At 34.0% G+C, this 27,359-nt stretch overlaps 1 protein-coding gene across 5 annotated transcripts in view; it reads right to left on the bottom strand.

The window, feature by feature from the left end:
* Nucleotides 1-27,359, bottom strand: part of SCAF11 (SR-related CTD associated factor 11) — a 66,261-nt gene that overhangs the window by 17,980 nt on the left and 20,922 nt on the right. For 4 of the 5 annotated variants that reach the window (XM_058558446.1, XM_058558447.1, XM_058558443.1 and 1 more), the window contains exons 2-6: nt 25,379-25,460; nt 22,810-22,967; nt 12,709-12,786; nt 9,350-9,450; nt 7,091-7,152 (exon numbers count right to left, since the gene is read on the bottom strand). In XM_058558446.1, the coding sequence (XP_058414429.1) occupies nt 7,091-7,152; nt 9,350-9,450; nt 12,709-12,786; nt 22,810-22,967; nt 25,379-25,439 (460 nt within the window). In that variant the 5' untranslated portion in view covers nt 25,440-25,460. The remainder of the gene's footprint in view (nt 1-7,090; nt 7,153-9,349; nt 9,451-12,708; nt 12,787-22,809; nt 22,968-25,378; nt 25,461-27,359) is intronic. The other variant, XM_058558448.1, reaches the window with a different exon arrangement.

The following is a 27,359-nucleotide window of genomic DNA, read 5'->3' as shown; positions in this document are numbered from 1 at the left end:
CAAGTGGCCTAACTTCCAATAAAATTGTCTATTAGGCCTGCTGGAGTTTTAACTGTTATACTAATAATTTCTAATCCAGATAAAAGAATTTCACAATTTCACACACTCTTCTCATTAGTTTGAGTAGTGCATAACGTAAAGATAGATAACTAAATAGCCCTTTCCTGCTTCAAAAAAACTTTAAGAAATTAAAGAAGCTAAACTGAGTTGCTTCTAAAATCCAACCAAGCCACCCTAGGTAAAGAGACAGACAATATTTTCTCAGGAAGTTCTTTTATAGAAAGAAATTTAAATTATCCTTGGGACACCACAGCTCCTATTCAGTGTAACTGGGTAAACAAAGATGTACTTAATTTGCACAACTTGCCACTAACTCTACCTTCATCTTTATCTCTTAGTTCCTTGCTCAGTCATCAAATGCCTACATTTAAGGGTCTAAGGTTGCTTCTCTCTTGAATGACAGGTTCATAACTGCCCTTCAACTTGGAGACAATTACATGTAACATTTACAGGTTCTCTTAGTCTTCTAATGAGGCAGTTTGTTAATAAATAATATCTAAGAAATCTCATAAGGAATGTGAAAATTAAAAGTTAAAACTCTTAAAGGTTCTATTCCTATAGGTATGGTTTATGAACTGTAGCCTGAAAAAAAAAACTGATATCTATCACATTTCTGAAAAGTAAGGCAAAATAATCAAGGTTAATTTGTTTATTAAGTAGGAAGCAGACACTATGCTATCAAAATGATAGAGTTAATTTTACATTAAAAATTACTTAGCTCAAAAGTACCTCCAAACAAGAGCCATCAGGATAAGGGAGTAATATGAGTTATAAAGGTTGCAGACAACCACATAGTGAGAGGCTTCAAGTGGGTAACACTAACAATATCATACTTTAGTATTATTCTGTAGTGGGAAGAGGCACTGGATATGCAGTCAGAAGACTGGATCAAATTCCGGCTACTCCAACTGTTAGTTGTATGATCTTGGCCAAGATATTTAGGTTTTTAAAATTGCTTTACAGTTTATAATTATGAATGATTTTGAATATTCATAAAGTACAAAAAATGACACTTACAGAGCAGATTTAACATTTAGCCATTTTTACTTTACATTAATCTCTTTGTCTCCTTCCTTCACTAGAGGAAACTTCTTTCCTGAAACTGATGCTATCATTCTCATGCATGCTTTTATTATTTAAGCTTTCTGAGTCTCAGTTTCCTGTCTGTTACATCTATAGATCAGTTTTTACCACCAACTAGTTGTAGCCAAGGGCAATCAAATAAATACTTAATGATCATTACCACTTTGTATGAAACCCTGGAAAATGCCATATAGATAACACAATCACTACCCATAAGAAACTTAAAATCTTACTAGAAAAAACACAAAACAAGACAATACACTGTATTTCACTGAAGTTAACTGTAAGACCTTGCATTATTTTATCTACAACTATGGGGGAAAATGGCCAATTAAATTCTCAGGGTACATTTTTTTTAATTACAGAAAATTTCAAACAAATACAAAAGTAGAGAGACTAGTATAGTGAAATCTCGTATACCTATATCCTAACTTCCACAATTATTAATTCGTGTCCAATGTTAATTTATCTACTACCTTCTCATTTTGAAACAAATTCTGGACATCATATCATTTAATGCATAAATATTCCAGTGTATAATTCTAACAGATAAGTGCTCTTTGGAGGAAAAAAATCCTTAATATCATTATCACAAGTAAAAAAACAGACAAAAAACCCCCAATACAAATACCCAATGTTCAGTTTTCCCCAATTGTCCACGTAGTTACATTGTTTTACTTTCTTTTTATGACATGTTGGAATATGGATCCAAATAAGATCTATACATTGTGACTGGCTGAATGTTTCTGTCTTGTTTAATCTATAGGTTCCCCTCCACCCCTTTTAAACTCCTTGGAATTTTTTGACGGAAGAAACCAGGTCATTTGTCTTTGGTCTAAAGACTGCATCCCCCTGTTGTCACTTAACATGCATCTCTGTCTCTATCTTGTAAATTAGTAGTTAGATTTCTTAATCAGATGCGGGGTTTTGTTTTTTGTTGGTCATATGACAGCATATTTGTTATTATTTACTTGCTTAAGGAGGTGTTTAATGTTTGGCTGTCTTTCCTTCTGTGATGCTAACAGCCACTACTGATCACTGCCTAGATCCATTAATTCATTAGAGTTTACAAAACACTGATATTCAAATTCTATAATTCCAACTTAAATTATTTGCTGAAATACTTCTAAAAAACTTAACTTTCCTTTATTACCTGTTCAATTATCCTGATGTATAGTTTATTTAGGAAAGGCAAGATAGATGCTTGGATCTTTCCTTTTATATATCAGTTTTCAAAATGAGTTAACTTTCTGGCATCCTCCAAAATAGACTAATTAGTTTATCTATTTGTTTACTTATAAGGTAGCATGGTGAACTCATGGATTTAAGCATATCTGAGAAGTTTCAATAACTGTAGTTATCTTAGCCTTCTTGCTGCTTAAACTGTCCCATTTTGGGCTAGAGGGAGCCCAATCAAGTTGATTCCTGAGACTTCGTGTTATGATCCTAGTAGTCTTTGAAAGCTTCCTTGCTATCTGTTAGAAAACATGTTCTAGGCACATCTTACTTATCTACTAACTCAAACCTGGAATCAGTCATTTATGTCAATAAGCCCTGGTTCTTTTATTGGGAAATGTTATTTAGAGAACACAATCTGGGCACAGGGTTGGGTCACAGTGTTTCCTATCATTTAGATATTTTATTTTATAATTATTGAAAGAGCTCTTTTTGACCTTGTAGTGGGTTGAAAGTGCCCCCCCAAAAATTCATGTCCACGTGGAACCTCAGAATTTAGAAATAGGGTCTTGGCAGATGCAATTAAGACTGATGTGAGATCATACTGCATTAGGGTGGGCACTAAATCCAATGAGTGTCCTTATCAGAGACAGAAAATGATATAGAGGGAGACACAAAGAAGGCCATGTGAAGACAGGCACATTTCAGCATTGCAGCTATAAGCCAAAGAAGGCTAGGAATTGCCAGGAGCCACCAAAAGTTAGGAAGAGGCAAGGAAGAACTCTTCCCTAGAGCCTTCAGAGGGAGCATGGGTCTACAAACAACTTGACTTCAGACTTCTAACCTCCAGTCTGTGAGAAAATAAATTTCTGTTGTTTAAAACACTAAGTTTGTGGTAACTTGTTGCATTGGCCCTAGGAAACTAATACAGATCTAAGCATAGTTCTTTTTCTGTGTTTAAGGCAAATCATAAATAAAAATGAATATATAGGTATAATAAATTGATTAAGGTATTCATAAAACTTCTTTACATGCAGAATTCAACTTTTCTAATTCCTTTTCAACTCCTGAGTTTGTCAGTGACCATTTTTCATACAATATCATCTTCTGTGCTATCAAGAACAGTGGTGGTTTCTTCAGGAAATCCATAAAAGAATTAGATCACTGGTGCTGGACTCTTATACCAGCTTTGCAATTAGGTATGTAGAATCAGCCAACTTTTGACTCTCTTGGGAATGATGGCACACATGTCTGATTAATTTCTCCCAATTCTCCCACTCGCAAGTAGGTGTCTAGAGGTGTCCACAATTATCTACGGATTTTCTTCTAAACTTCTGCTATCCATTCTTCAAATTTAATGATAACACCACTTTGTGTGTTCGTACATTCGCAGGCAGTGACAACTACTGCTGCTTGGCCAACTGTGATCATACAGGGCAAGTGATATGACAGAATCCCATTTCAGAGATGTTAGAATCTGAAAAAAATGGATTTTCAGAATTGATCAAATAAGGGTGTGCTAAATGAGTTATAAAGACAAAAAGAAACACCACCTCAGAAGACAGAGACAACTTTAGAAATTTTCTAACAGGTACTTGGCTTCCCATCTTTTTGGAATACCTTTACCAAGTTAGTTTTCCTAAAATGGTTTCACCACATTGTATCCCACTGGAAAAAACCTTTAATGGTATCTACTACTTGCACAGCTTTACTCCTCATAAGATAATATGCATAAATTTTAGCTTTATTGATCAAAACTCTCTAGGATGACCTCAAACTTCCTTTCCAGTCTTATTTCTCACATGGTCTTAAACATTTTTTGCCTGAACTCAAGAGCGGGGAAAGAAATGACAACTGGAAGAAACCAGCAATTTAAACTTAGAGCTAAGCACAAATACATATATCAACATGAACCAATCACCACTAAAATAATCTGAAGATGAATAGATCTTACTTGCATATGACATGCAAACATCCATATTTCCTCACAGCATCTCTACTTGGTTGTAGAATAGGCATTTACACGTCCAAAAGAGAACTCTTGATTATATGCTCCAAAACATTCTCCTACCAGCCTTCCCCATCTCAGTAGCTGGCAACTCCATTTTAACAGGTGCTCAGGCCAAGACCTTAGAGTCAACCTTGACTTCCATCTTTCTTATACCCCACATTCAATCCATCAGCAAATCCTGTTAATTTCACCTTTGAAATACAACACATACAGAACTGAACCACTTCTCACCACCTCCACTAATACCTTCTTGGCCCAAGCCACCACAATCTGTAGCCTGGAAAACAGCCACCTAACTAGTCTCTCAGTCTTCCTATGAGACTCTTGTCTTCCTAAGATCTATTCTCCCCTTAACAGCAAGAGTGATCCTTCAATAGTATGTCAGATTATGTTATCCCTAAAAATGCTTTTCACCACAACAGGCCTCCCCACCAATGTCTTACTCTTCCTCCTCCATTACATCATAACTCACTCTAGTCATACTGACCTCCATGCTATTCCTTGAACATACCAAGAATGCTTCTGTCTCAGGGCTTCTGCACTTGCTGTTCCCTCACCTGGAACACTTTTCCCTGAGATATCTTTATGGCTTAATCCCTTACTTCTCTTAGATTGCTATTCTAATATAACCTTATCCAAGAAGCTTTTCCTGACCCCTTATATAAAATATCACTTCCAAAATGTCATCACCCTTTATCTCTTTACTCTGCTTTATTCTTCTTTAAAGCACTTATCACCACCTGTCATACTGTACATTTATCTTTTTTTGTCCACAGAAGATACTCTCTGTTAGCCAGTAATTTGTCTCTTTTGTGCACTACTATACCCCTAAGAGCCTAGAACTGCGCTTGGCATAGCTTCTTGAATGAATGAGTGGATCTCAATTGCCTTTTGCTCTCCTAGTATGAACATCTCAAACGAGTATGCACTGAGTATGGATTTAGAATTTAAACCTGAGTAATTTTCATTAAATGTGATACCTAAATACAAGCTATTTCATCAAATACATAATCTATTTCAATGCAGGAAGAAAAACTGGCCATGTTAGATATATTAAACTCCCCAAGTAAAAACCAACATCATAGAAAAACTAACTAAATGGGTAATCAATAAGTATCCAGTACCCCACAAATCGAGCCAGACTCGTTCAGTTAAGACATTTGCTCATAATTATCTGGGTATTAGTACTCTTGTATTAAAGTATACGAGAGTATACTCAAAGTATAATGAGTATTTCTGCCTATCCTAACCAAATGATTTCAGGCATCTTAAGTAGACATGGCATTAGGTTACAGGCCTTGGACAATGTTAACCTTCTCGCAGGAATAGTTTTCTTTTTTTAAGAACTATAATTAAAAATTAGCTCTTCAATGTTAAATTGGCTTAGGATGTCCACTAAAAACTTATTTAGTATTTCATACTCTGAATAGTGAAACAAATTCTCAAATCCGAATGAGTTGCAGATTCTTATAAATGGCCTTCACTACAGTGAAGCACTAGAGGTTTAAGATTTGCCTATGCTTCTCTCTCTAAAAATGAATCCAGGCAGGAGATATATACTTAAAGAAAATTACAGTAGTCTTAAAAGTAAAATTAACATAGTGAGAGCGGGCCTAACACCTAGAGAAAATCTGTAACACTATTTGATTTTCCTCAGCAGTAAATTTTATATCAGATCCTAGAGTTACCAAGGAACGGCTAGCCATAAAAAAGGATGCTAATCTACAGCAACGACATAGAAAAATAAAGAAGTTTTGGTATCTAAAGTTCTTTAACAAAAGAAAAATGCCTATCTAACCATTAAAGTCTTTTTAGCGCAATTTCACCTTAATAGTAAATTACCTAAGGCAGAGCATTTAATCTATAAATCTGAGGATCTATAAACCTGAGAGATGTTAATTCCAATCAGAAGAATCAATAACCACCACCAAACTTGGTATTCTTAATGTATAAAAAAATGAAGTTGATTATCATTTACTTTAAGAACAACAAATTCATTATTTTTAACTATAAATAGAAATTTATTTTAACCTAGCCTATAAATGCTCACCTCCTCACTTAACAAACAGCTCATAGTAAGTTGTTCTTTGGAACAGAATAAACAGCCTGAGCTCCAAGGAGGAGTCACAAAGCACTATACTGCCATTTTTCTCAGGCCCTGCTGCAAAGCTTTCTTGTATTAGAGAACCATGCACTAGACAAGAACAAAAGACAAGAATATTTAACTGCTCATGTAGATAAATACGTAAGATAAATATGCTTTATTTCCAAAGTTTCAAATTAGAAGTGTGGCTAGAGGCCAAACCACAACTTCCTCTGGGAACTGGGAATTCACTTCTCACTGTCACAGACTTCCCTTGCTACTGCTTACAGTTACTGGCCCACAAGGTATTTTATCCCATCTCCCCTAAGGACTTCTGCACTAATGAGTAGAGTAAGACCACAATGTATGTTGCTAACCATAAAGTAACTGGAAAACACTCTTTTCTCCTTTTCCTTTCTCAACACACACAGATACACACACTCTCACTCACTCTCATCTTCCTTTCTCCAAGCTGAGGATAAAAACAAAAAGGGCAAGGAACAGCATAAATGACTCCATGAAAGCAGTTTATGTAGGGCTGAACACAAGGTATAGAGCTCAGTAGAGTTCTGTGCACAACTATTTTCCAAACCAAAACATTACAAATAAGAGCTTTAGCACAAACATTGAAGTAAGAGATACAAAAAGGTAGAAAACACAAGTAAAAAGTCACTTACTATGTATCATCTTCAAGTCATAAAGTTTTGCACTTAATAGATCTTCTCTTATGACTTTTTTTCTGTAAACATCAATAAAGAGGTGAAATAAGATAAAACTGTCATTTTGCTCATTTATTTTCAATTTACTGCTCACCAAAATGAAATCTATTATACATTGAGTTTTAAATTCTAGCAAAGGAAGCATGACTAGTTGCCACTCTCCACTCCAATGACTTACAGTGGAGGTCCACTACCAAGAAACAATATATCATCACAATCCCCTTCCCTGGAACTGTCAGAAAGTATGAGAAAGAGAGTGGTGTCAGAGTTTTACTGCTTTAGAAGGGAGAGGCAACACTGAATGGATATCATCTAAGCGCCGGAGAAACTAGCTATATGCAACAAACGTAAGACTGAATGGGAAGAATGCTAAAAATATCCAAAATACTCCAAAAAGAAGGTACTGTAAATATCCACTAGCTGACAGATTTTCTACCTTAGGAGAAATCATTAAGGGTCTGACTTGGTGGACAAAATTAAATTATTATTTTGCATCTGTTATTTCCCGACACTGTCTCCCTACCACAAATTCCCTGAGAAAAAGCAGTTAAGCATGTGGACTACCTCAACTGTGTTAGACCCACCATATCACTCTGTTACAGGTAATGATCACTGCACTCTCAGCATGAGGCATGAGCACTGGGGTAATTCTGAGACAGCACAAAAATGCATATCCATGACATTGTCACAGCCAGTGATAGGAGCTATATCAAGAATGAAGCTAGCAAAAGGTCTTTCTCTCTTTTTTTTTTTGGTGAGGAAGATTAGCCCTGAGCTAACACCTGTTGCCAATCCTCCTCTTTTTACTGAGGAAGATTGGCCCTGGGCTAACATCCGTGCCCATCTTCCTCTACTTTATATGTGGGATGCCTGACACAGCATGGCTTGAGCATAGGTTTGTGCCCAGGATCCGCACCTATGAACCCCAGGCCGCCAAAGTGGAGCGCATGAACTTAACCACTACGCCACCGGGCCGGACTCAAAAGGTATTTCTTCATTATGCCTGGGAAAAGTGTGCTATCTACTATGTAAACATAAATGCAAGAATCAAGCTGACTCAGATACAGTTAAAAGAAAATCTAAATAAAATTTGTTCTAATGCAGGTATTGACTTGGGTTTATGGGTAGGCTCTTGGAGTGGGTATTCCATGAATCTCTTAGAATCACATACAAAGTTTTATCTGTAAGTATGTTTTATGACATGTTTTTCCGGCAGAAGATGTCTAGAGCTTTCTTCAGATTCTCAAAGAAGTCCATAACTTCCCAGAAGTCAAGATCTAAAGATCTACAGTGTTATAAATTAGTGGCATGATTCAATAAATTTCAGGGACTACTGTCAACTCTTTTGGTAACTAAATAAATTTACTCTCCTAAGAAATTAGTATTCTGATTAAATGTACTTATGAATCATAGACTTAATTATGAATTTGACAATATATTGACTTAAGAATACAACTTTTGGACAGCTCTAAATATATTTCAGATCAAAATGGGCTTGAGTTTTAAATGTATAAGAAAAAGTTATTTTAAGTATTATTAATAAATTAATTTCCGGTATTCTACTAAGTCAATTTAGTTCAAAAAACATGTTAAATTAATCTATTAAACTCAAGTACTAAGCACTATTTCTAGGCAATTATGTTTTAACAATAGCAGTTAAAGAAACAAAACCAAACATGTTAAAAAAAATTTTAAAACATAAACATTTGCTATAGTAGGTAGCAAGTGTCTGCTACAATATGAAGAAGCAAAACGAGAAAGATAATAAGTAGTTTCAATTACAACTGTCTCATGAAGAATGCTGTGCTCTATCATTAGTTACTTTCTACTTTTTGTCCATAAATACTAGAGCGGTGCTACAAGAATATGGTCTGTGCACCAGAGCTTATCCATTATTGGTTTGTAATATGTACAAAAATGAGTAAGCATTCAGAAAATTTTATAGCAAGTTTACACTGCCATACCATTTTTATTTTACAAAAATATCGATCTAAAACAGATCTCGAAGAAAACTGAAAAGACCAATTCGTCAAAGATAGGGCTCAAATTATATTCTTAGATTTCAGCTGATCCTTCTTTATATTTTTAAGTGTGTGCTTTAAAAGAAGTAATTAAATACATTTAAACTCCACATAATTAAGAGTACTCTTTTTTTTTTTTACTAGCTATTTTCTGGTTCTACACATTTGTATTCCACTTCTAAAGTTCACCACTAACCTCATACAGCTTTTAGAATTTTCATGACAGGAGAGCTGTTTCTTAAAAGAGCTTTCATTTTTCTTTTCTTTTGTTTCTCTCAACTGTCTTTTTACTTGAACCTATGAGAAAAGCAAAATCACCTATTTAAAGTGATAATCCATCATCACAAATGATAACTATTCAAATCTCCCTTGAAAGGATAAAAAATTAAAGCAACAAACTTGTCTGAAAGGAAGTATAGCCCAAACACATATGCTTATTCATTCAAGCATGCTAAACCATAAGGGGAAACAAAATAGTGCGAGACAGGCATAAAAATAGATTAAGTGCTCATAACAGAGATATGACCACAGACCTGTGTTCCCGTGTAGGACTGAGAAATTAACTCTATTTGAGGATATCAGAGAAGACTTTCACGACTAAATGATTTATGAGTTGGTCTTAAAGAATGAGTAGAAATTTGTCTCAGGAAAAAATACTCTAAATGGAGCAAAGAACACAGTTACAAGGAACAGTGAGAAGCCAGTGCAGATGGGGAAGAAAAGATTAGCAGGATATAAAGTTGATGTATTAGAATCAAATTGTAAAAGGCCTCAAATAAGAAAATAATTCTATAGGAATCAGAGAACAAATAGGGTTTTTAAAGTGAATGAGATGATCAAATTTGTTTTTTAGATAACTTTGGCAGTGATGAGGAGAATGTTAAGGAGAGACTATAAAAGCCAAGAAACCAGAAGAAAGTTCTTACAATAGTGTAGATCTACACTTTGAGACAACAGTCACTAGCCACATATGGCTACTGAGCACTTGAAATGTGGCTTGTCTGAACTGAGATGTACGGTAAGGTTTAAAATATACACTGGATTTCAAAGACTTAGAACAATAACAACAAAAAAAGGTAAAATCTCTCAATAATAATTCTTTAAAAATATTACAGGTTGAAATAATACATTAGATATGTTGGGTTAAATAAAATACACTATAAAATTTATTTTAACTGTTTCTTTTTACTCTTTTAATGTGACTACTAAAAATTTTAAATTATAGTATATACTTCTACTGGCAGAACTGGTCTAGATGACAGCATAAAGGCCTACAAAAAGGTTAACAGGCAGAGGAATGAAGACGGAACAAATTTAAGTCACTGCCCAGAAGGAACAGGCAAAGATGAGAGAGAGAGAAAAAATGGAAAACTCCCAGATAAGTTTTGGATTTGTTAATGTTTAGATTCTTTTGGTATTCTAGATGGAGATGTCCAATAAGTGGTTGAAAATACAAGTCTGGTTCTAAGGAAAGAGATCTGGGCTAGTAACAGAATTTTAAAAGCCATACAAATACAGGTAGCGGTTAAAGCCACTGAAGTAGTTGAGAAGACTTAGGGAGAAAGCATAACCAAAGAATTGAAAGGAAGATCCCATGAGGAGCCCCAATGATTTAAGAAAAGGGAAGGAGGGCAAGGACATGGCAAAGCAGATTGCGAAAAGTCAGATAAGTAAACAAACAAACGTACATACATACATACCCATAAGAGAAGGATGTCCTAGAAGCCAAAGGAAGTAAAGGGCAGTCAACAGCATTATATGAAGAAAACAAACCATGAGATGGCCAGTCAGAAGATTACTCTGGACCTTAGTGAGGGCAGTGTTAGGAAAATAAAATGATAGAGGTAAATGTTCAATGGGAGTTGAAAAGTAATTGAGAAAAGGGAGTAAGCAAGTATAGATGTCTTATTCAAGTTTAGCTGTAAAGGGAAAAGGACAATCAAGTGAAGATTTGAAAGAAGTAAAGGTCAAAGAAAGATATTAAGAGTATGTGGATAATATCACATATGATAAATACCTTTTAAACTTGACAAAATTAGACTGACACTGCACCAAACTTTCAATTTAAGTAAAGTACAAACCCTATTAAATAAAACGTAAATTTTTATTCCAAGCAACAGAACAAAATTTTATAGGAAAATATCTTTGGAAGCTAGTTCATGCTAATCCATCTTTAGCAACATAATATATACAGTCTGGAAAAACAGAGAACATGTCTTTCAGAGAAGCTATGCTTTAATTTTGATTTTAATATCACATATTTATATAATGTTATATCTTTTCTCCAAGATATATACTGATGTGCATAAATGTCCAGAGTTCCACACTTACAACAAACAAGATCATTTTTTACACGTCATTTTATTTGAATTACAGTCTCATTTGTACTTTATGTCAGCAACACTCATCTGGTAGAAACACATCAAAACAAATTACAAATACCTATGCTGAGAACATCTAATGCTTAAATAGTTGTATGTTGCTTCCATACCCCTTCCTACTCACACAGACAGCAACTAAGCTGTCATGGACTTATAGTGCTACCTAGGAACAGTTTGTTTTTCCCATCAATGGCATCATGTATGTATATATTGAGTATTCTCATTTTTAGCTATATATCACTTGTGACTTGTTAGTGATACCTCAAGAAATCTCTTTCTCACGGATTATACTTAACTACTGACTCCCCACTTCTCTTTTTGCTTTTTACTCATTACCTCAGGAATATGTTCCTATTTCTTTTTTCCTTCTATTTGTAAGCCAAAAATAAATGTGAATACAAATCATAACGATGGTTCATAATCACAAGTAACATCAATGAAGTACGTGTGTGCATCTCATGGAAGTGATCAGGATTAAGCATTACAATAAGGTTGTACTTAATATAACAATCAAGTCTTCTGCCCATGCCAACCCTGCAACTGTGCGAAGCCCCTCTCAAGATCTCCACGACTTCCCTTACCCTTCTCTAATTAAACTCACTTTCCTTCAAGTACCAGCATTTAAGAACGAAGTCACCATTTTATATTTAACTTTATCGGCTTAATCTTCTCAACATTATAATATTTTTCATGAAAACATAATTTTCAGTTATTTTGGACTTAAGTTTTTGTGGGGGTCGGTCTTTGAATCTAATACTCCATTTCAAACATTTTTTCAATGGAAAAATGTATTCAAAGCACAATCCAATTAATCAATAAATGTTTTTGAAATATAGAAGTCCTCATGCTAAAAATATTCTAAAAATTTAAATATTCTGCAATTAATACTTAATGTGAAATTTCTTTTAGAGCATCAGAGATCTAACACATTTCGTGGAAAATCATAAGGTAACCATCATGGATATGTCCTCTGTAGGGGGCAAAGAAAAAAAAGTTTAAGATTTCTGTATTCTTATAGAAAAGTCTAGGCTTGTCAGGCTGAGGAGGAGTGATAATCACATATTAAACCTTACTGAATAATTCACAAATATACTCAAACTGGAAATCTATTAAAGCAAAATCATCACTAATAAGTTTATACAGTTCATGTTGCAAAATAAAATCTAAGCCTTACCTTAACGTAACCTTCCAATGCACTGAATTTAAACACTGCCTGAAAAGGTTTTCGGTCAACAGGACATGAAGCCAGTGTCTGAAAAATGATTAACAAATTATAACTTTACAAATGTTTCTTGGATAGATCAAAACTAAACTATAACAAACGCATTTATAAGTTTTCCACCAGAATAGGAAACAAAAGAAAAAAACTTATTCTTCTTTCAAAGATAAAGATGAAATACTTTCCATTTGTATCATGCCACAAACTAATAAATACCTTAAATCTGTTTAATTCATTCAAACATTTACTGAGTAACTTCTATATGCCACATAAGTGGAATACTACAATGAACAAGAGAGATGAGATCTTTGTTATCAAGATAATACCTATGAAGACCTGCTTGCCCAGTTGAGAGCTACTGGCATAATGAAAGGAGACCTGGGCTGAAACCAACAGCTCTGTGATCTGAAGCACTAGGGCAATTATAAATCAGCTGTAAAAGGAACGGCTTGGACAGGTCCCTTACAGATTTTAATATACTATGACTTAATATTTTCCCCCAAATTAATTATTTGAAAAGGCAGTTGCACCAGCAATAAAAAAAATTTAAAGATATGAAGAAAATGAAGGATTCCTTCACTCCTCCCCTCAGCCACCTAGATGCCCTCTCCAGAAGTAGTTTCTTATATATTCTTTTGGAGATAGCCAATGCACACAGACATATATGTGTATCTTTTTAATATGAAATATAGTATAATTAATTCATATACTGAACTGAATTTTGTTTTTCTCTTAATTTATCTTAGACTGGTTCATATTACTATTTCAGAGCTGCTCCATTCTTAACAGCATGGTACACCCTAACAGTTTTAATTTACATTTCTTTTTATACGAGTAAGGTTGAACTTATTTTCATATTTTTAAGGGCTATTCAAAGTTCCTATTCTGGGCCGGCCCCATGGCTTAGTGGTTAAGTGCGTGCGCTCTGTTGCTGGCGGCCCGGGTTCGGATCCCGGGCACGCACCGAGGCACCGCTTCTCTGGCCATGCTGAGGCCGTGCCCCACATACAGCAACTAGAAGGATGTGCAACCATGACATACAACTATCTACTGGGGCTTTGGGGGAAAGATAAATAAATAAACTAATTAAAAAAAAAAAAACCAAAAAACAAAAAACAAAGTTCCTATTCTTTAAACTGTCTATTCACGCCCTTGCCTAAGTTTATTAGATTGCTGGTCTTTTTCAAATTGAATCATACGTATTCTTTACAGATTAAGGAAAATTGTACTTTGATCACCCCGTGATTCTTAATCAACTTTATTTTGATATAAATATACTTCTTGTACTTTCAAAATTAATGTGCATCAACTATAACTGTTTCTCTGATAATACTATATAAATATTTGATTTATATTATTTAAATAATTTAAGATGGAGTATATTGTCTACTAGGGTAGGAGGGAAGATTCTGTAGCCTATGAAGAAAATACCAAAAGGTGATATTATCAATACCTATAGTTATAAAAGTAAAATAGGATTTTAACAATTTAATACCAATACTCTAAAAGACCACAAGATAGTAATCGAATTTTCATAAATTATCTTATATTCCCTAGTGAAAAAATATTGTGATTTTTGCCTTTCTGAACTTAAGATATGCTTATATCTTACAAGCATATAAGATATGCTTATACAAGTTGAGGTAGATCAGACTGTGTGTGGCCCTCGATCATACAATACATTTTCACAAAGCTTGTGAGTCACTTTTCAAGCAGCTAAAATATAAATTGAGGTACTTTTTACTACTCTGCTAAAAAGTGATTTTTCTTTTCCTGTTAAGTAAGTAGGCCTTGATAAAATGCTTTACCACATCCGTATTAGGAAATGTGACCTTACTATGTTAAACTGGTTCAGACTAGTAGAAGCCAGCTCAGCTTACTTTCAAGTACTATGGATTTAGTATTGGTTGCTATTACTTTATCTACAGAAAACCTGACCTTAAGCAGCTTTGCTACAAGTAGCGACAAAGCTGTCCACATCTTTCTAATAATGTACTGCAAGTAGCAATTCTAGTTCAAAGAACTCAACATCATAACTATGTGATGTTTACCACATTAGCATTTACTGTTTGAAATTTCTTAGACTAGAGATTATATTAATATAGTTATAATTCAAGAGAATATTTAAAAGAAAAACTTTCAAATACTTCTATTTTTACCAAAGTTTCAACATACATTTTTATTTCTATTTTAAAGGTAAGTTTAGATAAATATTCATAAAAAGATAAAATAATAAATCAAAATTTATTTACTTCAATGTCTTTTAAAAAATGATTAAGATAAATGTGTACCAGCTCTGGATTTACTGTCTACTTTCGTATCAATCCTTGTGTGTAACCTTGAGCAAGTGATATTGCCTTTTTGAGTCTCAGTCACCTCATTTGTGCAAACGGAGATAATAAAAGAACATATCTCTCAAGTTTTTATGGGAATTAATAATCGTAGAAGAGAGTGTGGCATATAAAGTCTTCTAAACATCAACTAGCTTCACTGTACGAACAATAAAAAAGCTGGGTTCATTAACAAAAAGATAACCCACAATATGATGTATATATACATGTGAGAGACGAGTTCTTAACGATTTTTTGTTGGAATTTGCAAAGTTCATGACATACATGGAAATTAAAAGTATTTCATTAATTACATCTATTTCAATTTGTAACACTTACTAAGATCCAAAGAAAGCCACCGTGTTCAAGAAATTTATATCAGATGCATCTTTCAAAAACACTGAAATTATACAATCCCATTTTCTTATTAAATTTCTTCTGTTGACACCAGCTAAATGGCACTATTTCCTTTACAATGTTCAAACTGACAAGGTTTTAACAGGAGCCATTCTATTTTGATCAAATAACGTGGTTCTGAGTAAGATTTTGTTTTTGTTCTTTTTTCCTTAAGCATAACTGCTATGGATTCGTCTAAGGTCTCATTTGAAGAAAGGGTTCCACTATTATAAAAAGAAAAAGAAAGAAAACAGGAAAAAAAAAGTAATAGTGGGAAAACCACTGCTATATATTATCATAATCTGTATATATCTACACTTCCTAAAGACAATCTAGTTACGCTAGAAAATAAGTTAATGGATCTTCTTTGGCTCAGGCTCAGCCCTCAGAAAAATTTCTTAAAACCAAGTTATCCTCCCCAATTAAAGAAAGCACAGGTCAGAAAACAAGCTACCTACAGTAGACAAAATATCTTTGCTATGGTGACTGAGAAATGATAATACCCATTTCTGACCTTAAAACAGTTTAGCAAAGCACTTCAAAGGGGAAACAGAAAAGAAATTCAGTTACCCTGAGTTAAGTCTTCATAGCATACTTCAATAAATTAAGAGTGACTAAAGAATAATTTAATGAAAAAAATCAAAAGAGATTTAAAAAAATTAAGTGGATCTTTAATTTTTTTGTTAATGCATACTGCAAGAAAAGTATAAGGCTACTTTAACACATGCCAAAGTTCAAAGACAACATCATTAATAGGTACTAAAGCATAAAATTACGCACAACGTGATGATCAAACAGCTTTAATAGAAAAGTTTTACAAAAAGGTTTTCAAAAGTAGTTTGCATTGGTCTAATTTTAAGGCATTCTCAAGGGTACTACACCCTTATATCCAGCAGACATCCATTCAGAAAATCTCAAAGATATTTTAATCTTAGTTTTCAGAGTCTGTATCACTAACATAACTAGTTTTAAGTTGGGGGGTTTTAAAAATTCACATTTAAAACTAAGGTAGAAAATTTTTAACTAATAGACTTATTCTGCTTAAAAATGTGATTTTGGTTTTGAAGAAAATTATCCCAAATTTTCGGTTTTCCTTATATACAACAAAAATAAATATCCCTTGATTATTCGTCATTTTGATTCCTCATATACAACAAAAATACCCTTCAATTATTCACCTATTTAAATCAATATGACTTTCATTTCAATAACTTTTAAAGTACCTAATTTAGTTAGTTTCATAATCTAAGCAGTCCATTATCACCATCTGACTTTGTGATACAGCTACAAAGTTAATAGAATTTGATCATTGCTTTACAATGTAATGTATATTAAAAAACAGAGCATATATTTTACTGTGAATGCTCTGTACTAAGGTTATATCAGTTAAGGAGGCAATTTTGATAGAAAAAAATAATCTTCCTAATGATTTCAGTAAAACATACCCTAGTATTCTGTCGAGTTGCAAATTTCCAGCACAGACAAACCCATATTTAAATGTAAGAACAGGAAACCTTCCTTATTTGGGAATTCAGGATTCTTGATTTCTAATATTTCTTGCTTCCTGCTGCTGCTCTATCCTCAATCACAAAGGCTGCCTACAGATAGCCCCTCCTAGAGAGAGAGAAGGAAGTGTTAAAGGTAAGTGCTGAAAGACTAAATCTCAGAACCTATGTTTATAGGTAGGTTTGTCTGTTCATGGGAATCTTTAGAACATCTATCTCTCCTACTAACAAATAAAGCATATTATATATAAAACTGCAGTTCAAAATCAAATAAAGATGATTTAGGAATGCATACCATCAGAGGTTGATGCTTATTTTAAAGCTATTCACCAGGACCTATCCTTTCTCGTTGATGGTTCCGAGATACCTAGCCTGGACCTCCAAAGAAAAGTGCTCACCTGTAGTCAGCCTACATGTTCCCTATCAAACTTAACCAGTTCTTTCATGACAGTCCTTGTCAATTCATGTTAGTGAAAGCGTGGTTCTTTATAACAGCTTTCAGGAATGTATTCCTAAAGGACAAATGGCTGTCAGTGATAAAATTAACACCATGAAAGCATTTTATCTAAGTACTCAAACGGAACCCTTTCATGTTCTCAAAGATACATTACAACAGTTGGGTAGAATCACTTTTATTCTTAATTTCTTTTGACATTTAATAGTTAAGACCTTCTTTTTCTAATATAAAAGACAAATTCTGTAAACTACCTGTATAAATCATTTTACAAATTCTGACATTTAAAACTGGGCTATACATAAATACATTAATTTACCCAAGTGGTAAAAATAAAATATTAAATGAAAATCTATTACATATACACTTTAAGCAATGAGTGTTCATAATGTAAAAATATTCTTTGCTCTACCAAAGGATTAATCCACAGAGCGAAAACAACAGGGGATTTGAAATAATTAGTCACAAATTCAAGTTCTGGAGGAGTCAGAGCTAGCAAGCTCTCTAACCCACTTTGGTAAAGACAGATAGCCCGGAATCACCTATTGCATAGGTTGTAATAATTAAATGAAACAATGTATTTGACAACACTTTATAAATTATAAAGATAAGGACTACTAGTAGTGCTCCACAGATACGTTTATTTTTGTTTTTTTTTTTTTTTGTGAGGAAGATCAGCCCTGAGCTAACATCTGCCAATCCTCCTCTTTTTGCTGAGGAAGACTGGCCCTGAGCTAACATCTGTGCTGATCTTCCTCCACTTTATGTGGGACACCGCCACAGCATGGCCTGACAAGCAATGCGCCGGTGCGCACCTGGGATCTGAACCCGGGCCGCCAGCATCGGAGAGCGCCCATTTAACTGCTACACCACGGGGCCGGCCCCCACAGATACATTTAAATTACTCTTCTAGAGAAATACATAACCGAGAGGTTTGGTTTAGTTCAGGAATAAAGAAAAATAAAAATTTTAGGAAAAACTGATTTTAAAAAGCCAGAAAATAGGGGCCGGCCCAGTGGCATAGTGGTTAAGTTTGCATGCTCTGCTTTGGCGGCCTGGGATTCTCAGGTTCGGATCCCACGCACAGACCAATGCACCACTTATCAAGCCACGCGGTGGCGGTGTTCCATATAAAGTAGAGGAAGATGGGCATGGATGTTAGCCCAGGGCCAATCTTCCTCAGCAAAAAGAGGAGGATTGGCAACAGAAGTTAGCTCATGGCTAATCTTCATCACAAAAAAAGAAAGAGCCAGACAATAAAGCTTTGCTGAATTATGTTATTGACAAGTAATCTAATCACCACAATGATGTGTAAATTTCTACTCAAGGAACACCTGTATATAAAACACATTAGTGGTCAAGATATAAGTCAACTAGTCATATTTTGCTTTTGTTGGTATGTATTATTAATTAAAAAATATACTCTTCACCTGTCTGCATTGAACACTGTTGTTGACTTCTTTAAGAACTCTATGTCATCATAGTAAGACTCTGCATTTCTAGTCTCATGAGAGAAAACATACCTTTGCCAACTGTCCAATTTTGATTTTATTAACCTTATTTTCTCAAACTGAAGCTATGAGCATTTGATATGAAATGCGGGACTGACATAAGTTGAGGGAGGATAATTTGCTTATAATAGGAAAGTTAATCAAATTTTAAAAAATTATTAAAATATAAGGGAATAGAGTAAAAACTCTTAAACGCTTCAAACACAAAATGTTTCCAAGTCCTCAAACCTTTTAACAGCGAAAATTTTAACTACTTCTTGGCATCGTGACAAATCATAAATTGTATCTTCTTAACCAGTGTATGTGTGGAGGGTGTATCTTATTGTCTATAGGGGATCATAATTATGATCAGCTGTTGCTACTACAGCCATGTGTCAAGACTTCTCTAGCCTTCACCTTACTAATTATCTTCTACTTTAAAATGTGCAAACTCAGATGATCTATGTTAAACTTATGTGCAAATTAAAAACTCAATATGTTTAGACTGTGTTTTTGCTCATAGTATATGTGAAATAAATAACTTTGAGTGGCTGATAAACTTTACTGTATTGGCTCTATTCATATTTCATCAGTTCTGAGGCATTCTTTTGTTTAGTTTCAGATTCTCAGCTCTAATATTGATGCTTTAAATTAACAAAAATTTCAACTTTAAGTGTCAATTACTGTATCTTTGTTTAGTTCAATATTCTATTTCTATACCATCATTATTATTTCAAAAACTAATAGGCTTACCATCTATAAGTTCCTCGGAACTAAACATAGTCATAGTGGACATGCTTAATCTCAATTTGTTCTAGTGTCCCCAAGGGCAGGCAATTAGGCTATGGGCCATGAAGGCCACTAGAGCTTTCATTATCCTGAATCTTTTTGCCCTAGGTAAAGTGGATTCTATAAAATATCCAGAAACTAAGTCCAGTTACTTAGTCACTTTAAAAGTCCTTACATGGCTTTGTCTTAACCACAGAACCAAAATTTTAGAGCCTGAAGACACTGAAACTAACTTTGACTTGGGATACAGATATTTTAAGACCATGAAAAATTTCAGAAGGGTGTCCAAAATAAATATACTAGACTACTATATACCTTAATTTTACTTATTTCTTATGGAGCAGAATTTCTTCTATGCATAAAATATTAAGGTGAAAGTAAATAAATGAGTCCTTCTTTTTGGTTCTTGATATCAACTCTGAATCATATTTCAGTAAACCTTGAATATAAATCTCAGACAGCTCAGGTGAATTTCTGAAAGACACATTGGACTAGGAAGATAATCCTGAAAACATTTTGTACTATTTCCTTATGTAGATTTAAAACGACTGTAAATCTCACTTTGATTTCTACCTTCCTACTAGAAGTGAACATTAGTAAAATTTTAAACTATGGATCAATTTTTAAAAATTATTTTAATTTCAGGCTATCCCTTGAGGTATTCAGAAACAAATCAGAGTTCAGAATTCTTGCCTTGAATATCAAATATACATCAAATAATGATTTGAATGAAAGAATATGTAAGAAAGCCTTAGCATAGGGCCCGGGGCCAGTTAGGAGACTAAATACAAACACTTACTCCTAACCCTGAAATCCAAAGTAAACTGCATGTCTCTTTTTAAAAACAGAAAGGGATTGAGGAAAATGAAAGGAGACAGCTTAACAACTAAAGGCTGTGAAAAAAACCCCTAGTGAATCTCAAAAAATCTGATTCTATTTGTCAAAGCACATACATACTTCAAAACACAACCAATTTTTACCATACCAATAAAAGATTCAAACTGAAAATTTAGTTCAAGGCCTAAGTGATTTTGTTAACTGGTATTTATTTATTATTTACAATGAACAATTTATTAGTAGATTGTGTTCTTGTTACTGCTCAACTTAATGGTCTATTTAACTGATCCCCATTAGGGACAATGAAATAATTCAGAATATTCTCTGTTTATTCTCCACTTTCGAGGTTAATTATTTTGTTTAAACAATACCACAACTCCCCTCCACCTATTCACAATTTACCATAGTACAGCAGATAAGTATGTACTTTCTTTTAAAAGCAATTTGGCTTCAACAGAAGGTTTATATCCAAAGGAGCTGACACAAAAGGAAAATATTACATGCAAGAAAGGTGTTGACTGCAACACTGTGTATGTTATTAAGTATTTTCAACTGAAAAATATTCAACAAGAGTTAAAAACATAGATAAATTGAGCACTGTCTAGTAGAGATGAATATGTACATAGTCTACAACCTAGTAGTTTCACTTCTAGATACATACCTTAGAGAACCCCGGAACATGTACACCATGATAAAGCTTACAGTTGTATGAAACATGCATGTAGAGTGTAAGGAAGGATGGAGAATTATGTCTACTTCATATATTCTAATTTTCATAGAGAAAAACACATATTCAGATTATGTTGTTGAACTTCACAATTATGTGGTCACTGAATACCATCTCACGAAAAGCTCTGAATTGAAACCTTCTACCCATCCAGTAATATTGTTTCTCTACTGAAAGCAACATCTCCTCTATTTTTAAAATATTTAATCACAAAGCAAACCAAGGTACACTAAATTCAATGAAATCTTTAGTTGGGTGGCAGAGAAAAACATGCATTCTTATTTCATTAGTTAATGCTCCTGCAAACATACAGAGATCCACAACTGTATTGAACAATTAAATTAAACTCAAAAAACTATTTCCCCAAAATACATTTTCACCTATCCTTAGTCCCTTCTTGCCAAAGACCAGTTTAGGTTTTAATCTAATTACAACTGTTTCCAAGTATACTATTATTAATTCAATTGGTATAACAAATCTTTTCTTCCTCCCCCCAGAACTCAGCCACAGAGTCTGTATACAGTTATGTCCTCCCTTCCACACTATTAATGAAAATATAAATAAAACATAGAACTTTGAAAATCCCAATTATGTAATAAGTGATTAATTCCAATGTGCTTAGGGACATCAAACAATTTGAACGCAGCTAATATTAAAAATATTTTTGAGATTTATCTCCTTTACTAATTTTTACAAACTGACAAACTACTAACTCAGAAAATATAGCATGATTAATATGACAAACAATAAATTTTTATTTCACAATTCATAACAATGAGGCTTTATAATGAATAGTCAATGTACCAGTACCATGATCTACTTGGCTGGAATTGAGTCAACATAATACAGTGAAAGTCAAAAATGTCCTGTTTCTTAATCATTTACTATCTATGAAGAACCTCAGTAATAATCTCTAACTCAGACTCTGAAATCAGTTCATACTAAATTAAAAACAGGAATTAGAAAATACAGTTCTAAATTCACTTCTGCCTCTTAAGCTAGCAGATCTTAGGGCCAAGTTATAGAACACAAAATCTAAGTTTCCTCATCTTGAGGAAAGGACACCATTACATCTGCTCTGGTTATCCTACAAGGCTGATATAAAGAAGAAATCAAATAATCTATGTAAAAATTATTGGAAAAATATAAAACACAAAGCAGACACAAGGTGTTATTATTAGTAGTGAACAGATATCCCAAGGGGGTCAAGTACATTGAAGATGAATTATTGCATTTCTACTAGAAAAAACACTTAATCTTTTTTCTAGAAAGGTTAAGTTTTTTTTAAAAAGGTATGCATTTAAAAAATTTTAAGTATAAAAGAACAGAAAGCTGAATGAAAGAAAGTTAGAAGGAAATATACTGACGGAATTTGAAAAATACAGAGAAACTTGTCCAAAGTAAGGGGAAAACACATTTCTGTGAAATAACTTAACGAAAGGCAGTATCAACTCTTTAGACTAGGTGGAATGAAATCATGCTGGGGAACTAAAGTACAATAATATTTAATACTTATTCTCAGACTTACCTCTGCCCATTTAAGAATACAAGTCATGCAGAAGACATGATTACAGCTTTCTGGAAAACCAACTTCCTTCTCTAATAGGCAATTAAGACATATTGGACATCTGTCAGCTTCACTGTACAACAGACCAGTGGGAGCAGTATTATCTTTGTTTTCTTCACCTATAAAGTAAAGCAGCCATAAATGCTGTCAAGTTCACCAGACCAAATGACTGATGCTTGTGGGAGTGTCATGGACTAGATACTCTAAAGGCCTCTCCCACTACAAAGTAATTAGACCTTAGATACATTATAACAAACATACTCCTTGAGCACAACACTTACGACATTTACTACTAATTTATATTTTTTAATGGGGGAGTGAAGAGAATTCTTCACGAATTTAATTTTAAAATAAGTAAGTCACGTGCTTCAAAAATTTAAAAGTAAAAAAATAAGGTTATACTGACAAATCTCCCACTCAAATCTACCCCATTCATCCAGTTCTGCCCAACACAACAAGCAACAACTGCTTAGTTTCTTCTACGTTCTTCCAAAGATTTCGTTAACGCAAAGAAAAGTACATCTAATACGTATTCTTTCAAAACTTCTTCACACAAATGCTACAACACTATACACACTAGTCTGCATTTTTTTTGTTTTAACCTACTGATGGACATTCACTTGTTTTCAACCTTTGGCTATTACAAACAATGCTGCAATAAAAAACTTTGTCATTTCACATTTTTAAGACCTATAGGATATCTACAGGATAAATTCCTAAAAATGAAATTGCTAGATCAAGGTGTATGTACATTTGTAATTTGAACAGATATGGCCAGATTATACCCCTTAGGGTTTGTACTAATTTAAATGCCCACCAGCAATGTAACCAACATACAAAAGTATGCATTGCAGTCTTAAAAGTAAATAAAAGAAACTCCAAGATTCAACATAAAATAAAACAAAAATAAAGAAATGGTCAACTGAAATGTGAACAGCATACACCAAGCAAATGGAAAAGCTGGGATCGCCCTGGGAGCAAATGTCCATACACTAGTGTTCAGATCTGGAGACTAATCCTTAGGGCCAACCTACATAGGGAAACCAATCCTGAGAGATTCCAATGTTAAGCCACGACCCTCCAATGGGGCTACAGTGGTCCCGGCACGGGTTCAGGAAAAAGCAAACACAAATCCTCTGGAGGAAAGCATCCCTAATTTAGACCCTCAGGATTCCACAGATTAAATTTATCAAATAGGAGCTCATAATCAAACATTATCAAACCCAGGAAAATAAGTTACCTTGAGTAAGAATCAGCAGAAACAAGAATCTATTTAGATTTACTTATTTTTTTATATATTATATGTATTATAAATCTATTTAGATACCCACTGGTTTCAAATATCAGAATTTTCTAACATTACAAAGAATGATTAAAGAGCAGATTAGATCCAGAAGAAAAGGATATCTGTGAACTGGAACAGAGATCTGAGGAAACTACCTAGACTGTAAGAGACAGACAAGGAGATGTAACCTGTGAAAGAGAGGTTGGGAAATGAGGTCAAAACAAAGTCTAACATACTAATTGAAGTCCAGAAGAAGAGACTAAAGGAGAGGCAATAGTTAAAGCAGTAATGGCTGGGAAATGATAAAACAAACAAACAAAAAAACAAGATCCAACAGATAAAGACACACAAAGTGTATGCTAACAGGAGAAATGAAAATAATCCATGCCTAGAAACAATGTAGCAAAACTGTATAATATCAAAGATGAAAACAAGATCTTAAAAGCAAAAGGACGGAAAAGACATCATCTACAAGGGAATGATAATTAGGCTGAAAAGAGATTTCCTGACAGCAAGAAAGAAAACCAGAAAATGGCTAAACAATATCTTCAAAGTGCTAGGAGAAAAACAAACACAAACCTACCAATTCAGAATTGTGCATCTATCTTTGAATAGTTTTGAAGAGGATAAAATAAATGCAAAAACTTAGAGTTTATCACCAATAGACTCTCACTAAAGGAACTTCTTAAGGTTTTTTTCAGGAAGAGGAAAAGAAATGGAAAAGAAAGAAACCCCCTAAAAATACTGTCTGTATAAAATGTCATCTAATTTGTGGTGTTTGAAAAAAAAAAAGGAATCAATTAAAATGATGGATAACTATAATCTATAAACTGAGAGTAGGATGATCATTGTTCAAGTGTTCTAAGGTTCTTCTACTGTTGACGGTGAAGATTAAAATATTAACTTTAGAAGCAGAGGAAAACATCAATGCTAACTATTTTTAAAAAACAAAAGACAACAACAACAAAAATGGAAAAACTATGTAATTCTGAAACCAGTAGGGAGCAAAAATTTAATAAGAAAAAGAAAAGAGCTCAACAAACCAAAAACCTTGACCAATGAAAAATAAGACACAGGAGGAGGAAAAAAAATGTTTGCATTTCTTATTCAGGCAACTTATTCAGAATTTAAGAACAACAAAAGTAAAAACAAAAAACTTGAGTATTTTGAAATGTAAACAAACAAACAGTTTGGAAACAATGAGTTTGCTTTCAACACACAAGCTTTATAAAAATGAAAAGTTACCTTCCATATCTTCATACTCCTGATCTCCCACATTTACGGTATATACAGTTTTCTTCTTCATTTCTCCTTGAAAAAGGGTTTCCTACAGAATGAATTACAATAGAGAATTTTTATGTTTGCCTTCTCCCAATAATATCAACAAAAAAACCGCCGGAACTGTAAGAAATTACGTTACACATAAAAGAACACAGTCACAAGCCAAGCCAGTAAATTTTCCAGATAATCCAGTACTATTTTATACTCCTTGCCATCAAGCTCACAGTCTCACTGAAAAGAAAAGCCTTATATAAGTTTTAGGCAACAAAGACTAAATGATAAATTGTGTGGTACAGACTTAAATACAACTGGAGTTTAGGGAAAAGACACCAATTTGGACTGGAGTTTTCATTGAGAAGATAGGTTATATGTGTTCAGGAGCTTAAGGCATTTAAGGAGTAACATAGTATGAAGGAATAAAATAGCATTTAGCTAGGCCAATCTGCAAGAACAAGAGTGAGTGGGTGAGTTGTGAGTGTAAGAGAGAGCAGTGTGTGTGCACACTGAGGAGGGATGGGCATCTGAAAGACTACCATGAGGGGTAATGAAAGCAACAAGCAGAGCAATGTAAATCAAGTAGGGCTAGATTATAGATGGATCTCTAATGATTGAGAAGTTTAGATTCAATCTTATAGACTCCCTTGAAGAAGATGGACATGATAAAAGTGATGTAAATGAATCTTTTATAAGAAGGATTTGCCAGCAAGCACAGAATGGATTATAGTGGGGAAAGAGTAGAAGCAGCGAGATTTGCATAGCTAGAGTAACCGGCTGTGAAGTGAAGAGAAAAGCAAGAAATTTCAGAGCTAAAGAATTTCTGAGATTTGGTGACTAAATAAGTACAGAGAAGGAGTCAGAGATTATTCTGGCCTAGAGGACTAGGAAAATGGTGATTACAAGAGGCAAGATGAGAAACGTGGGAAACGAAATTAATTTGTCAGTCAAGGGGAACAAATTTATGAAGTAAAATTATTTTTTAAACCAACTCTTAGAATTCTTTCTTGAATTCACACAAGACACATGATTGCAATGAACTGTTCCAACACGTTTTGGCACAAGAAATCCCCAATTTCATCAGTTATGATTCTCCCATATATAGATAAAGTAATTTTCCTACTAGTTTCTCAAATAATTTACACATGCTAGTTTCTACACTAAAGGTACATACTGCCCAGGAAAATTCTCTATTAGGTCAAATAAGGAGAAATGTAAAGACCCGTACTTTGGTTCAAAAACCAGCTGTAAAGCAGACTAAACTTAGTAGCACACATAAGAATGATTTGAAGATTTTAGTGGATTAAAAATTCAAAATGAGGGGCTGGCCCCATGGTGTAGTGGCTAAGTTCAGCATGCTCTGCTTTGGTAGCCCGGGGTTCACAAGTTCGGATCCCAGGCATGGACCTACACCACTCATCAGCCATGCTGTGGCGGCGACCCATATACAAAATAGAGGAAGCTTGGCACGGATGTTAGCTCAGGGCTAATCTTTCTCGAGCAAAAGAACAAAGAGGAAGATCGGCAACAGCTGTTAGCTCAGGGCGAATCTTCCTCACCAAAAAAAAAAAAAAAAAAAATCAAAATGAGTCAGGATTACTTACTTTTTCAAAAGTTAATTTAATCATAGTCTGCCGTAATAAAAGCAGAATGTCAAAAACAAGAAGAAAAATTCCCACTCAGCCTAGATTTGCAACATTTATTTTAGTTCTGATGCTATTCTTTAAGGACAAACAACAAAATGATGAATGTCCAGGGAAGATGACTAAAATGCTGACAGCCCTGGAAACCATATCATATGCAGAAATGTAAAGTAGTAAGAAAGTTAGCCTGGAAGAACAGAAAGCTTAAGGAGAAAGGCTAGCACTTATCTTCAAATGGAATGGGCTATTTCAAAGGGTGGTAAAATAACCTACCAATGAAGGTATTCAAACAGTGGCCCAATGACCTC

This window comes from Diceros bicornis, chromosome 17 (genome assembly GCF_020826845.1).
Source record: "Diceros bicornis minor isolate mBicDic1 chromosome 17, mDicBic1.mat.cur, whole genome shotgun sequence".
Lineage (NCBI taxonomy): Eukaryota > Metazoa > Chordata > Mammalia > Perissodactyla > Rhinocerotidae > Diceros > Diceros bicornis.
The sequence above is the reverse complement of the archived record's forward strand: the minus strand, read 5'-3'. Positions and strand labels throughout refer to the sequence as shown.